This window comes from Capra hircus, chromosome 18 (genome assembly GCF_001704415.2).
Source record: "Capra hircus breed San Clemente chromosome 18, ASM170441v1, whole genome shotgun sequence".
Classification (NCBI taxonomy): Eukaryota; Metazoa; Chordata; class Mammalia; order Artiodactyla; family Bovidae; genus Capra; species Capra hircus.
The window spans coordinates 64,224,240-64,240,535 of record NC_030825.1 but is presented as its reverse complement, the minus strand read 5'-3'; the positions used below and the strand labels follow the sequence as shown (position 1 = coordinate 64,240,535).

General features: G+C 44.1%; 1 protein-coding gene across 1 annotated transcript; it reads right to left on the bottom strand.

Moving 5' to 3' along the window:
• Positions 2,300-16,296, bottom strand: LOC102188793 (NACHT, LRR and PYD domains-containing protein 7). The gene is made up of 7 exons (XM_018063100.1): positions 14,721-16,296; positions 14,089-14,259; positions 10,408-10,578; positions 8,594-8,764; positions 7,760-7,930; positions 4,585-4,752; positions 2,300-2,811 (listed from the first exon to the last, which is right to left on the bottom strand). The coding sequence occupies exons 1-7, from the start codon at positions 16,292-16,294 to the stop codon at positions 2,508-2,510; spliced, it is 2,730 nt and encodes a 909-aa protein (XP_017918589.1). The 5' UTR covers positions 16,295-16,296; the 3' UTR covers positions 2,300-2,507.

The window sequence follows — 16,296 nt, the reverse complement described above, 5'->3', positions numbered from 1 at the left end:
AGTTAACTTGCATCTCCAAGTCAATAAAAATTCCTGGGCGTGACAAGAGTGTTTCAGCTTACAGACTCCTCTGAAGGTTATCTAGCCCACCCGTATAGGTTCGTCAGGCCACATGTGATTGTTTACAGCCTCCCAACCTGAGAGGCACAAGATGTTTTAGACTTACTAAAGGCAAATTCTTTTGGGGAGTTGGAAATTATTAGTATAGTGGGTTGGTTAGGAATTATATTGGTGAAGGGTTTTTCATCTGTTGTGCCAATAATTGCTGCTAATTCCCTCCCCTGGGTGGGGCAAGGGTATCTCAGGTCAAACCTCTCTGCTGGCAAACTAGCTTGTGCGACAGGATTATCCATACTCCTGCCACTAGGCACATGATTGTTTACTACCTCTTAATCATAAACAGCACAGAGAGTTTGGAGTATTTTGAAAGTCTCAATTAGCATAGGGCTTTTCTCATTGTTGAGTCAATGATTGCCGCCAGGCCTCCATATCCTTAGGCACCTGGGAATATATTAATCAATGTATTTGGAATATAGAAAAGGAAATATAGTAGTTTTTAAGGTTAGCAATACTAGACTTTTTGAGTTAATGAATTTTCTCTTTTGTAATAGATCACTGTACTTTGTTATAAATCACTGTGTCCTTGCTATGTAAAAATGTAACTATCACTATTTTAAGACTAAATAGATCTTAAGGGGAACATTGGTGAAAGGATTTTCATTTGTTGGGCTGATGTTTGCTACTAAATCTCCATATTCCCTGTCCTTATAATGAATATAACTAACATATAGGAGAAATAAGTATTAACCTTTAAGATTAATCATGGTAACCTTGGGTTAAATAAATTCCTTTCTTGATTGTAACTCACTACACCCTCACCCTATAGGAATGCAACTCTATTTGGAGGGTGGTGCCTGGCTTAAGAAAAAACACCCTTGGAAGAAATAAGTTTTTTGGTTATCAGAAGGAAAGAATCATAAAATGTCAGCAGGTCTCATAGCCAGATGATGTAAAATCCCTAAGACCTTTTTTTATGTGAAGCACCTGATTTTGATGAAGGTCAGGACTGCTGACCCCCACGTGACTCTGTATTCATCCCTATGTGTAACAAAAGGTATATAAGCAAACCTAAAAATAAAGAAAATGGGATCAGTTTCCGGAAAGACTGATTCCCCCATGTCGCTTCTTTCTTGCTCCCCATTTTTCTGGCTGAATTCCCATCTGGAGCATGGATGCTATTCCACGTAAACCAAGTTATTCAGCATCTTTTTCTCCACTAATTTTCCTACTACACTATCCATTTCTAATCTCTATATATATCTGTAATTAAATATGTATTTTTCCAAGGACGCTGACTCCATCCCCACCTTCAAATCACCCTGGACCCACTGGGGCTGGACCCCGGCACCTGATGGTGTCCCTGGGTCCCCTAGTGAGAACCACTGATCTTCAGTGACCTAAACTCCATAAGACTTTTTAAAAATTTTCTGCACAAAGTGAGCTATAAGACAAGCCACAGGCTTTCCAATTTGTATGAACTTTGTTTTCAAAACTCAGCCTGCTTCTCAGAGGCCATGCTGTATACAGTCATTGAGTCTTCTTACTGTTTACTTATTTATAAATAGATAAAAATAATAAGACAGCAGGGAGGGGGATAAACTGCTGCACAGTGTCCATCAGAATGTATTTAAAATACCCAGCAGAGGGTGTGACCCAGACACTGTCCAACATAACCTCCCTTGATTATGTTTGTATCATTTTTTTAAAATGTAAATCCTACCCGTGAGCTTTGCACTCAAGCAGAAGGCTGAATTTTGACTCACTCAGCCTTGCCTCAAATAACCTGAGCACTCCTGACCCATACTCAATTCTTCCATCATCTATTCCCTTGAGATCCTTACCTAGCCATGTCCCACTAAACACTGGTATCCAAAAGTCTCATTTAAGTTACTGTGAGGGCTTTCCTGGTGGCTCAGTGGTAAAGAATCCACCTGCCAATCCAGGAGACGCAGGTTTGATCCCTGGGTGGGGAAGAGTTCCCGGAGGAGGAAATGGCAATCCACTCCAGAATTCTTGCCTGGGACATCCCATGGACAAAGGAGCCTGGTGGGCTAAGGTCCCTGGGGTCACAAAGAGCGGACACATACATAGGGAAGAAAAACAGAAGGAACTCACATGATCACCTATGAACTTTGTAATATTTTTCCCTAGACTAAGTATGCCAGAAAGGAAGTTTACTCTAAGTAAGCTGTTGGATGCGTGAATAAATACAGCATCAAACAAAGTGCTTTGCCTTTTTTTATCCTTGTAAGAGAGAATATTTTAACATCAAGTGGGTATGTGACTTGTGTGGATATTCCCAGAAACCAGACAGTGAAAAACCAGTGTTCAGTTGTACAGTCTGATCCAGTGATTGACATTTGACATTCTGGCCTTCAAGAGCGAGATGTCTTAGAGATATCGGATCACCCCCTTTGGGGACACGAAAGAGAAATATCTCAGTGCGTTCAGCAAAAGAAGTCACAACATGAGGATCTGGTTGTTCTGGCATCATTGCATTCGATGGTCAGTCTGGGATTGTTCTCCTTCACATCCTTCAACAGCCTCTGGATTTCCACGGTAGATTTGTCCATCTTCAACCTGAGCATCTTTAAGGAGCCGTGGTTCTGTTTTAAAGCCTTAAGGAGCACCACGATGCCACTCTGTCCCCAGGCGTCCTGGCCCAAGTCCAGTGTTTCCAGGCTCCGGCTGCTGACTAGAGCGGAGGCGAGATGCTGGCAACTGAACGGGGTGATGGGGCAGCCCCAGAGCCTGTGGAGGAAGTAGAGGAAGCCCTTGTGCCAGCATGTTCTTAACGGAGAACCTGCCGGTGGCCAGGCGCACCCCTACTCCCGGGGGACTTAGTAGGGAAGACGTGAAAGTTATTTTCTTTATGGAGCTTATTTTAGCCACATCAGGTCATGCTGCCTTGAAGACGGGATAACGGTATTAGAATAAAATAAATAGGATTAATAAAACAGAGGCGGGTTAGGTAGATTGGTAGCCCATGAATTCCACGTTGGAAAGATGATACGAGAAAAAAGAAGTAGAATACACAGTGAACCATGATGATAACTGAGGGGGTGGAAGCCAGTAGCTGAGATGCCAGGCTCGCAGGGCAGCAGACAGAGTGGCCCACTATTACATAGAGTGAAGTCAGTCAGAAAGAGAAAGACAAATATCGTATATTAACACATCGATATGTACGGAATCTAGAAAGGTGGTACTCATGAACCTGTTTCCAGGGCAGCAATGGAGACGCAGACAAAGAACAGACCGGTGGACACAGTGGAGGAAGGAGACGGTGGGACGAATGGAGAGTGTAGCATTGAAACACACGTTACTTATGTAAAATTAGACAGCTGGTGAGAATATATGATATAACACAGGGAGCTCAAATCCAGTGCCCTGTGATAAGCTAGAGGGGTGGGATAGGCTGGCAGGTGGGAGGGAGGTTCAAGAGAGAGGGAACATACATATACCTAAAGCCAATCATGTTCATATATAGCAGAAACAAACATGATATTGTAAAGCAATTATCCTCCAATTAAAGATAAAAGTTTTAAAGTATTCAATAAACAATTAAAAAAAAGAAAGAGTGGCTCATAACTAATTATAGGATCCCATAGACTCTTGTTGGAGAAGGCAATGGCAACCCACTCCAGCATTCTTGCCTAGGAAGTCCCATGGACAGAGTCTGAGCCTGGTGGGCTATAGTCCATGAGGTCGCAAAGATTCAGGCACAACTTAGCAACTGAGCACACAGACTCTTGTAGGCTATGTTGGGTTGGCCAAAAAAGTTTATTTGGTTTTTCTGAAAGCTGTTATGAAAAAAACCCAAGTGAAAAAAAAAAAAGCCAACACAAAAAAACCTTCAGATTTTTATCCACAGTGACCCAAGGAACTTTTGTGTCTTGAAAGACACATGCTGTGGCCTGGCTTGCAAGCTGAAAGACATCTCAGGGTGATGGATTGAGACCCAATATCAGGAAATCAAGAATCAAAACACACAGACTAGTTCAGAGACAATGGCATAATCTCTATGACGCACTGACTGAGGCAAGCCAGAGAAAGACGTCTCATATGATACTGCTTATATGTGGAATCCAAAGAAATAGTACAAAAGGGCCTATGCAAAACAGAAGTTGAGCCACAGATATAGAAAATAAATTATGGTTACCAGAGGGGGAACAGGCTGCAGAGGTTTAAATTGGGAGCTTGGCATTGATACAGACACACTACTGTATATAAAATAGATAATAAGGGCCTACTGTATAGCACAGGGAACTCGACTCAATACTCTGTAATAACCTATATGGGAAAAGGTAACTAAAAAAGAGGGGATATATGTGTAACTGATTCACTTTGCTGTATAGTAGACATTAGCAAAACACTGTAAATCAACTATACTACAATAATTTTTAAAAAAAGAAAGAAAATGAGCTATATTGCCATAAAAAGACAAAATTTTAGTTGTTCAACGCTGGCAAAAAAGAAAAACCAAAAATATTTTCAAACATCTTTAAAATGAAGAAAACAACTTACCCTAGACATTTCAGGTTACAATTTGGTTTCTTCAAAGCTTCATAGAGAAAACACAGTCCGGTGGCTATGGGGTTGAAACCCAGGTCCAGGCTGGTGAGGCTGCAGTCTCCTTGGAGAAGCTTTGAGATGTACTTGCAGCCATGTCTGTTTATGTTGCAATGACTCAGCCTGCCAAGACAGTTGTAGGAAGAAATTTGATTATCCCTCTGTGACATATACCCTGTGATGTGGCGGTTAGGTCCAGCTATTAATACTTACTTTCTATCTCTAGTCGTACGCTTTCAGGGAGACTTGTACATAAAGACATGCAAATGGAAGGACTTCCCCGATGGCCCAGTGGTTAAGAATCTGTCTTGCAATGCAGGGGACGCAGGCTCGATCCCTGGTCAGGGGAACTAAGATTCCACATGTTGTGGAACAACTAGCCCCCCCAGCCCGCACTGCAACTGCTGAGCCTGTGCTCCATGAGGCAGCCAAATTAAATTAATACATTTGAAAAAAAAAAAACACGTGCACATGGAATGATGAGTGTTTCCACCCTGCCTAGGTGGTAGAGTGTTCAGCTGGCCATCACCTGCCCCCTTTCATTTTGGAGAAAAAGACATACCTGAGATCCAGGTTTTCCTTCCATGACAGCATGTCATGCAGGTGAAGGGGTCTGGATTCAGACAGATCTGAGACAGAATGTAAAGCCTCCTTTCTGTCCTGCACAATCAGGTCCTTGGGATTCCATGCTCCCTGTCTCGTGTTTTATTTCAAGCCCTGTATTTGTCCCAGCATAACTCGGTACACCAAAACCTTCATGTTCCTGACTTTGAGAGGCTGTGTTTCTCATTAAAACACTGTAGACTCTCCAACAAGCTTAGATGCCTACAGATCCTCCTGACCACAGAGAAGGATGCTCCCATGATACAATTAGACAGGTCTCCCCTGAATACCTTATGCCCCAGGCATGGCATAATAGCAACAGAGTCTGAACTGACAAGACAATGAGCAGGCGGGTGGTAACTGGACCAAAAGATGCCATGCTCTGTACTGTGTGAGACCCTAAAAAACTCACACTTGAACCTGGGGAGCTTGGGGAGAGGAGCTGAAGCAAAATCTAAAATTTGAAGTTTTGACAGCCTACAAAATGAAGGTTTGGTCAAACAATGCCTTTATGTTTTTAAGATAATGATCGTTGATAACCCAATGTACACAGGGGGCTTCACACCTACTACAAAGACGTGACCATGGGCAAACTCAGTGACTAAACTTTGGTTTTCTAATTAGCTAATTAGCACAACTGAAATAAAGGTAACTATGGCATGTGCTTGTAAGGATTTTTTTTTTAATTCTTGTAAAATTTAGTAGAATACCTGATGCACAGTAGGTACCAAGTATCAGACACTTTTTGTTGATTAGACGCCTAAATCAACTCTGCCTTTGGAACAGGAAAGTCTAATGTACGTGCTGCAATATTTAAGACAGACAACCAGCAAGGGCCTACTGTACGGCACAGGGAACTCTGCTCACTGTCATGCGGCAGCCTGGATGGGAGAGGAGTTTGGGAGAGTGGGTACTTGTGCATGTATGGCTGAGTCCCTTCACTGTCCACCTGAAACTATCACAGCATTGTTAATTGGCTATAACCCCCAATATGAAATAAAACGTTTTGAAAAAAAACTATCACAACACTGTTAGTTGGCTATATTCCAATATAGAATAAAGTTTAAAAGTAAAAATCTAGGAGGCTAGATCTCATGTTAAGCATTCTTACAATGAAATTAGTAATCACAATGAAAATGATACTACATTTTTAAAAATTCAAAAAAATGAAAATGATGAATGCGTAAATATTCAAAAAAAGGGGCAATCTGTGTGACATCACACAGGAAGTTTTATATTCTTCCAATGAACACTCTTCTAATGAACACTAATCAATAACCTTCAATATGCAGATGACACCACCCTTATGACAGAAAGTGAAGAGGAACTAAAAAGCCTCTTGATGAAAGTGAAAGAGGAGAGTGACAAAGTTGGCTTAAAACTCAACATTCAGAAAATGAAGATCATGTTATCTGGTCCCATCACTTCATGGAAAATAGATGGGGAAACAGTGGAAACAGTGTCAGGCTTTATTTTGGGGGGCTCCAAAATCACTGCAGATGGTGATTGCAGCCATGAAATTAAACCAATACAGTATGGTAAAGTAAAAAATAATTCAAAAAATTATTTTAAAAAGATGCTTACTCCTTGGAAGAAAAGTTATGACCAACCTAGATAGCATATTGAAAAGCAGAGACATTACTTTGCCAACAAAGGTCCGTCTAGTCCAGGCTATGGTTTTTACAGTAGTCATGTATGGATATGAGAGTTGGACTGTGAAGAAAGCTGAACACCGAAGAATTGATGCTTTTGAACTGTGGTGTTGGAGAAGACTCTTGAGAGTCCCTTGGACTGCAAGGAGATCCAACCAGTCCATACTAAAGGAGATCAGCCCTGGGTGTTCTTTGGAAGGAATGATGCTAAAGTTGAAACTCCAGTACTTTGGCCACCTCATGCGAAGAGTTGACTCACTGGAAAAGACTCTGATGCTGGGAGGGATTGGGGGCAGGAGGAAAAGGGGATAACAGAGGATGAGATGGCTGGATGGCATCACTGACTCAATGGACGTGAGTCTGAGTGAACTCTGGGAGTTGGTGATGGACAGGGAGGCCTGGCCTTCTGCGATTCATGGGGTCGCAAAGAGTCGGACACAACTGAGCAACTGAACTGAACTGAACGAACACTACTGAGGCAGAAATGACCTTTTCCTTTTCTCTCTCTGCCACTATAAACTGAATTCCTGATTCTGCCTTCAAGTCTTAAACCCTACTGTGTAACTCAATCCACTCCTAATTACTGGCAGATTTCATGTGAATTTTCAGAATATACACAGAACATCAGACCTGAGAATTAACTGCTTATCTTGAATTCTCAGAAGAGAAGGAAGCTGGCAGGTCAACCTTATTCTTTAAAGACATGCAGGCATTAGCATCTGTTTCTACCTGTTCTTTTCCTAATTTCCACCAGGATCTTGCTCTTGATCATTCAAGAGGAATTATCAAGTGCTCCAGGGTCTATCCTACTTGAATCCAGGTGTATACATACAACACAGACAGACAAACACACACAGAAGCCAGCAGGGACTTACACCAAGGTCTGTAGCTGACATTCGGGGTAACTCAAGCCCTCACACAGAGTCTTCACCCCGCCATCCCCAAGGTCGTTCTTGGCCAAGCACAGGTGGGTCAACCTCTGGTTGACAATCAAAGCAGAAGACAGCTCCTTACAACAGGCTTCTGTAAGCTGACAGTTCTCCAACCTGTGAAAAGCACCACATACGTGGTAAGACATTTCCAAAGTTCAAGATGCTCAGCTGACAGCCCTTCTTGAGAGTCCCCATCTACTCAATCCTATGCCAGTGATCAAAGCCTGAAGGACCAGGAGTGAGAGAAAGGCAGGCAAACTTCCCTGGTGGTCCAGTGGTTAAGACTCTGCACTCCCAATGCAAGGGGCCTGGGTTCGATCCCTGGTCAGGAAACTAAGATTCCACATGCTGTAAGCAACTAAGACCCAGCACAGCCTAGTTAATTAATGATATTTTTTAAATGTGGGCTTCCCTGGTGGCTCAGTGGTAAAGAATCCACCTGCCAAGGCAGGAGATGTGGGTTTGATCCCTGGGAAGATCCCCTGGAGGAGGGCATGGCAACCCACCCCAGTATTTTTGCCAGGAAACCCCCATGGACAGAGGAGTCTGGTGGGCTACAGTCCATTGGTTGCAAAGAATCAGACACAACTGAGCACGCACACACACACTTTTTTTTTAAGCATGCATCACCCACCTGGAACCAAAAAAGGGAATCAGGACTCTCCCCCAGTAAGAAGTCCCATAAGATTTGCCCTGTAAGTCTGGTCTTACCACTGCTCTTCTCTATGTGACTCCAGACCTAAGATGAAGATGCTCCCCAGGAAAAGAGGGACTTACGACAATTTCTGCAGGACACACTTCGGGTGTCTCAGAGTCAAACACAGCAATTTGACACCCGCATCCAGGAACTCACTGGCTGTGAGATCTAGGCATTTCAGGGACTGGTTGACTTTGAGTGCCGAGGAGAAGTCAGCCCACTGCCAAGTGGTGTCAGAACAAGACCCCAATCTGTGGGATAAACGGGGGCAAGTCATTCTTCTGGGAGGGCAGAGACCCTGTCAGCTTTTATCCTTCCCTGAAGACTATCTCTGACTCTCATCTCGTTCTACTCCAACACGTGTCAAACCCTGGCCTGAACTATTAGAAAATGCAGCTCCTTTGTTTCCTCAAGTATCTCCATGCCCGTTGGGTCAGCACCCAGCCTCGTCACTAAGAGGGAAACTCCATGATACACTTCTCTGTGAAGTTTCACCAACGTGGTCTGCTATTTTCTCAAACCCCACATTTTATATCATCATTTTTCATGAACTAAGTCTGTCCTAATCCCACTTATATTTTTTAATCAATCTTTATTGGAGTATAGTTGCCTTTATGATGTTATATTAGTCTATTGTATGACAAAATGAATCAATGATACATATCCATATATCCCCACCTTCCACTTAAATTTAAACGTGATTCTAATGGGAAATAAGTTGATGCCCGATACTCAAACTTCAACTTCAGAAGTTATTAGGAAATATGCTAACTAAAACAAGGAGCAACAATTGGATACTTAGGCAGCTGGGTCCAAAGTTTGAAGTGTGTGTTGCCAGAATAATTGGAAACTTCTGTGGATCAAAATGAACGTGATACAGCTATTTTAGAGAACACCAGGGCAATCCATTAATCCATCACATGGGGTCTGACGCTCAGCTGCTCTTGCAGATACAGATCAGAATACAGGACTTTAGGACAAGCTTGTTTGAATCATGGCTCTGCCCCTTACTACACTCACAATATCTACAAGTTATTGTTGTTATTGCTCAGTTGCTAAGTCATGTCTGACTCTTTGAGACTCCAGGAACTGCAGCACACCAGGTTTCCCTGTCCTTCACTATCTCCCAGAGTTTGTTCAATTTCACAAGTTAGTTGAACTTTTTAATATTCTTTTTTTCCTTCATCTCTACTTTGGGGAGAGAGGATACCTTTTAGGTCAATCAAATAAAGACTATAATCAATCCATAGTCTGCCTACTAGAATATATGTCATAAGTAAACCTTGAGTTCTTAAAAACCAGTACCTTTCCTCCCTCAAAGTTTAACCTATTAAAAGGACACTATAAGTTAACTTAAATAATTTGAATACAAGGCAAATGTAAAGTGTCTCAAGTCAATGAAAAAAACTAGGAGACTGTGCACCGGCCATTTGTCATTTTGAAGATCTGGTAATCCACTTAGAAACATCATTTATTGAGGGCAGGAGGAGAAGGGGACAACAGAGGATTAGACGGTTGGATGGCATCACCAACTCAATGGACATGAGTTTGAATAAGCTCCTAGAGTTGGTGATGGACAAGGAAGCCTGGCGTGCTACAGTCCCTGGAGTCACAAAGAGTTGGACACAACTGAGCAACTGAACTGAACTGAACAGAGTAATAGATTTTTTTCTAATTTAATGAAATTCTGAGTGTTTCTTTGCATTCAGGGCTCACTATTCAGTCCAGAAGACTAGCTGGCTGGGGGAAGATTATTGGCTGACATACCATCAATATTCTATTAATATCTGGGAATATGCTCCCCTGTTTAGCATGGTGCCCAATCAGCATGGCAATCTGCTGTTTTGTTTGGAACTCACAGTATCCTTATGCTGAGCAATAACATGAGACCTACCGCAGATACTGAAGATTACATCTCGGATGCTTCAGGATCTCACACAACAGCAGCAGCAGCATCTTATCACCATGGACACTGCCTTCCAGAGCCAGGTGTGTCAGAGTCTTCTTGCCAATGAAAGCCAGACAGAAGTCCCGGTAAGCACTGGCAGGAGAGACATTTTTAATCCTGAAAGTGAAAGTATTAGTCACTCAGTTGTGTCTGACTCCTGCAATCCCATGGACTCTACCTTGCCAGACTCCTTTGTCTATGGGGTTCTCCAGGCAAGAATACTGGAGTAGGTAGCCATTCCCTCCCCTAATGGAATCTTCCTGACCCAGGAATAGGGAATATAAAAAGAAGGGGTTCTGTTTTGCGTGTTGTAGATGGATGGTGCTGAGAACACAGAGTACGGGAGAAGTCACAAGTCAAGATGGGAACAGGGAGACATTTCATGCAAAGATGGGCTCAGTAAAGGACAGAAATGGTATGGACCTAAGAGAAGCAGAAGATATTAAGAAGATGTGGCAATAATACACAGAAGAACTGTACAAAAAAAGATCTTTATGACCCAGATAACCATGATGGTGTGATCATTCATCTACAGTCAGACATCCTAGAATGCGAAGTCAAGTAGGCCTTAGGGAGCATCACTATGAACAAAGCTAGTGGAGGTGATGGAATTACAGTTGAGCTATTTCAAATCCTGAAAGATTATGCTGTGAAAGTGCTGCACTCAATATGCCAGCAAATTTGGAAAACTCAGCAGTGGCCACAGGACTGGAAAAGGTCAGTTTTCATTCCAAACCCAAAGAAAGGCAATGCCAAGAATGTTCAAACTACTGCATAATTGCACTCATCTCACATGCTAGCAAAATAATGCTCAAAATTCTCCAAGCCAGGCTTCAACAGTACATGAACCATGAACTTCCAGATGTTCAAGCTGGATTTAGAAAAGGCAGAGGAATCAGAGATCAAATTACCAACATCCATTGGATCGTCAAAAAAGCAAAGAGAATACCAGAAAAAAAAAAATCTACTTCTGCCTTACTGATTATGCCAAAGCCTTTGACTGTGTAGATCACAACAAACTAGAAAACTCTGAAAGAGATGGGAATACCAGACCACCTGACCTGCCTCCTGAGAAATCTGTATGCAGGTCAAGAAGCAACAGTTAAAACTGGACATGAAACAACAAACTGGTTCCAAACTGGGAAAGGAGTACATCAAGGCTGTATATGGTCACCCTGCTTATTTAAATTATATGCAGAGTACATCACACAAAATGCCAGGCTGGATGAAGAACAAGCTGCAATAAAGATTGCCAGTAGAAATATCAATCACCTCAGATATGCAGATGACACCACCCTTATGGCAGAAAGCAAAGAACTAAAGAACCTCTTGATGAAAGTGAAAGAGGAGAGTGAAAGAGTTGGCTTAAAACTCAACATTCAGAAAATGAAAATCATGGCATCTGGTCCCATCACTTTATGGCAAATATATGGGGAAACAATGAAAACAGTGACAGACTTGATTTTCTTGGGCTTCAAAATCACTGCAGATGGTGAAGGCAGCCATGAAATTAAAAGACACTTGCTTCTTGGAAGAAAACCATGACCAACATGACCAACCTAGACAGCATATTAAAAAGCAGAGACATGACATTGCCAACCAAAGGTCCATCTAGTCAAAGCTATGGTTTTTCCAATAGTCAGGTATGGATGTGAGAGTTGGACTATAAAGAAAGCTGAATGTTGAAGAATTGATGCTTTTGAACTGTGGTATTGGAGACAACTCTTGAGTCCCTTGGACTGCAAGGAGATCAAACCAGTCAATCCTAAAGGAAATCAACCCTGAATATTTATTGGAAGGACTGATGCTAAAGCTGAAACTCCTGTACTTTGGCCACCTGATGTGAAGCACTGACTCCTTGGAAAAGACCCTGATGCTGGGAAAGATTAAAGACAGAAAGAGAAGGGGATGACAGAGGATAAGATGGTTGGATGGCATCACTGACTCAATGGACATGAGTTTGAGCAAGCTCCAGGAGTTGGTGATGGACAGGGAGGCCTGGAGTGCTGCAGTCCACGGGGTCACAGAGAGTCAGACACAGCTGAGTGACTGAACTGAACTGACTTATATAATTAATCAATGGAATGATATCTGGAAAGAAGAGAAGGACAGACCACTAGTGGAAGCAGTATATGATGATGAGAAGGAAGATGGAATTGGATGGTAAAGGGTTTGATGCTCTTTTCTTTGCTTCTGCTGATCTTCTGAGAAACTCTCTCTACCTTTTTTTTTACCGTAGGCGAACAAAATTTGTCACCCCAAAATGTCTCTTTGATGTGAAGATTATTTCAAGTTGAGAATAAACAAGGACTGAAAACACTCGGGAAGACATTTCAATCCTTCCCCTAACTTCCTGAAGAATTTAGGTAGTTCTGTTCCTTTAACCAGGCTTCCCTTAGTGGCTCAGTAGTAAAGAATCCACCTGCCAATGCAAGAGATCAGAGCTGATTCTTTGTCTACCAAACATTTGATTTCCATCTCCAAGTGAATTGCCTTCCTCCCCTTGAAGTCCCAAACCACAACCCTCATCATCCTTTATTCTCTTTAATGGAAGGTTGTAGTTAACATGAAGATTTCAGTCACTGGGGTAGTTGCTCAGTTTTTCTAGGTCATTCCCATGTATAGATGCTATTAAATGTTTGATTTTCTTTTCCTAACCTGTCTCATATCAATCTCATTTTCCAACCAGCCAGAAGTGTAGAGAAAATTTTCTTCCTCTCAGGCAGTATTATGTCCTTTATTTCTTTCAGCATTCAGTCCACACACAACTTTTCCTCCTCCTCAATGCCTGACTTTTTCTGGTAAAAAATAAATCACTTCCTACCATATCCCCATGTAGTCATTTGCATTTCCAAACAGAGTTTTCATTCAAGCTACAGTAAGTTATGGACTATAAGTCAGCAAATAAGTTACAGACTCCTTGAACGTATGGGCCATTAAGGGCTGCGTGGAGGACTTCTCCAGTGGTCCAGTGGTTAAGAATCCACCTGCCAATGCAGGGGACACAGGTTTGATCCCTGGTCCAGGAACACTCCACATGCCATGGGACAACTAAGCCCACATACCGCAACTACTGAGCCTGCACTCTAAAGCCCATGCTCTGCAACAAGAGAAGCTACCACAATGAGAAGCCCCCGATCTGCACAACTAGAGAAAGCCTGTGCAGCAACAAAGACCCATCATAGCCATAACTAAGTAAGTCTTTTTTTTAAATAACCATTCCAGTTCTTCATATTCTGACCACCTGGCTGGATGGAGCCTGATTTGACATTCCAATACTGCTCTCACATTTTAAATCCCCATTGCAGTCCATCCTAAAGGAAATCAGTCCTGAATATTCATTGGAAGGACTGATGATGAAGCTGAAACTTCCATACTTTGGCCACCTGATGCAAAGAGCCGACTCATTGGAAAAGATCCTGGTGCTGGGAAAGACTGAAGGTGGGAGGAGAAGGGACGACAGAGGCTGAGATGGTTGGATGGCATCACTGACTCAGTGGACATGAGTTTGAGTAAACTCTGGGAGTTGGTGATGGACAGGGAGGCCTGGCGTGCTGCAGTCCATGGGGTTGCAAAGAGTCAGACACGACTGAACTGAACTGAATTGCAGGATCAGCTGCCACTTACACGACTTTCTGGAGATGACAGGTGACGTGGGTTATCTGCTCACAAAGAATCCTCACCGAGGAGTGACTCAGGAAGCTTTCCTTCACATCCAGAAAGTTCAGGTTCTCATTTGAACTGAGCACAGAGCAGAGATCCGCCCAGAGTTGGAGAGAACGATGGTCGTGCTGTGATCTAGGAGAAATGCACAGACAGGAACGTCTATGAAAGAGGACCATCAACAAAAGGGCAGGGGTGGGGGAAAAACTGGTGTGCTCTTCAAAAGGTACAAACATCCAGTTGTAACATAACAAAGTCCTGGGATGTAATGGATGGCACAGTGACTATATATGAAAACAAAATTTTTGGAAAGAACTGGCGGGGGTGGGGTGGGAGGGAATTATATGAGATGTCTAGAGCGTGCTGAGCCCACATGTCAACAATGACACTAAAAATAAGGTTCCAAAGCCCCCATTCCTCATCTGAATATCATGTTTCTCAGCTTTAATGGTGACGCGGCAGGAAGAAATTTCAGTGAGAACTCAGACCCTAAACCAGAAGGAGTCATAGGAGACTCTGTCCTCTTCCTAAAACAGTGTGACGCTGAAGATGGGAGAACTAGCAAAGTTAAAAAAAAAAAAAAACTGAGTTCTTACATCTCATTCTGAGGATCTGATTTCAATGCGGGATCATTCTCCAGGAATATCTTCTTTCCTACCTGCAGTGAGATCTTCTGTAAGTTGGCACAATGTTTAAGACAGAAGGAAGACTGCATTATTTCAGATGTATTCGTCAAGTGAATGGACATCTCCTTGAGGTGGGCCATGGCATCCTTCACGAGCTGCTCCTCCTGAGACTCGTACAGACAGCTCAGAACCTCCTTCGTGTCCATCACGGAAAAGGATTTCTTCCCATGGGGCATCAGCGTGTATTTCAGGAGCTCCCGCTTGATCTCTGTTGATACCAGACAGCCGAAAGTCGCCTCCAGCTCCATGGCCCTTCTTTCGTTGCAGAGGCCAAACAGGAAGTACCCGACGTGGGTCAGGCTGGGGTTCTTCAGCCTTTCTGCCTTGGACAGCAGTTTCCCCACATCCTCGACGTGCCACCAGCAGCCGCCCAGCCCTTCCTCCTCCTGCTCTTCCGGCTCCAAGACATAGAACATGGCGGCCAGAAAGTGCTGGACGCTGAGATGGATGAAAGAGTAGCAGGCCTCGCCGTCTTCGCTCTTCTGGAGAATATTCCCGTCCAGGAAAGGAGAGAGGGCAGACGGGTGCACCCCAAGTCGCCTGAGGTCTTCCCCATCGAACACGGAGCTCCGCGTCCACACGCCCTCAGCAGCCAAGAGGCACAGGGGCTTGAGCGGAGCCTGGAGGCCCCGCCTGGGGCCGCCGCCGCGCGGCGGGGGGAAGCGGCTGCAGAGGAAGCGCAGGAACAGGGCCGTGGTGGTCCGGCAGGTGGCGGCGGGGTCCTCCCCCCTCTCCATCTGCTGTCTCAGACAGGTGCAGACCAGCCAGCACACGGAGGGCGCCGAGCCCAGCTGGAACAGAGCCGCGTTGCTCTTCATCAAGTCGAAAGCTCGCAGGGCCTGACTCTCCTCCTCGAAGTGTTTCAGGAAATACGCCTTCCGGTCCTCCTCCAAGAACCCCTCGATCTCTATGAAGAGCGGCTGTTCTGTTAAGAGCCGCAGCTCCTGCAGGGCGCCTGGTCGGGTGGTGATGAGTAAAGTGGCCTTGGGTAGCATCTTTCTCTTCAGTAAACTTCCCAGGAGGACGGGCACCGGCTTCTGCTTCTTCCAGTCACCACATAGGTCGTGGATGAGCGCCCCCGAGGGGACCTTCAGCTCATCAAAACCGTCAAGGATGAACAGGACTTTCTGTGCCCGGGCCAGGATTGCGGGTATGTCGTCCTGCACATGTGGCCAGTTGGCAGATATCAGCTCTGCAAAGGTGCACGTCCCCCTGTGGTTGAGCCCCTTGCAGCTGAGGTAGAAGGCGGAGGTGGAGGTCTCTGCCAGGTCGTCCTGCGTCCAGTCCAGCATCAGCTCCTTGGCCAGCGTCGTTTTCCCAACGCCGGCAGGACCGTGCAGCACCATCGTGAGTGGGGTGGACTGTGTGGGTGCCTGCGGGTTCAGGTATGTTATCAGCTTGGGGCTTCTCTGGGTGGTGTTGTAGTGGAAGCCACCATCATCTCCTGACCACAGTATATCCTTCCAGACGGAGAATTTCTCCATCG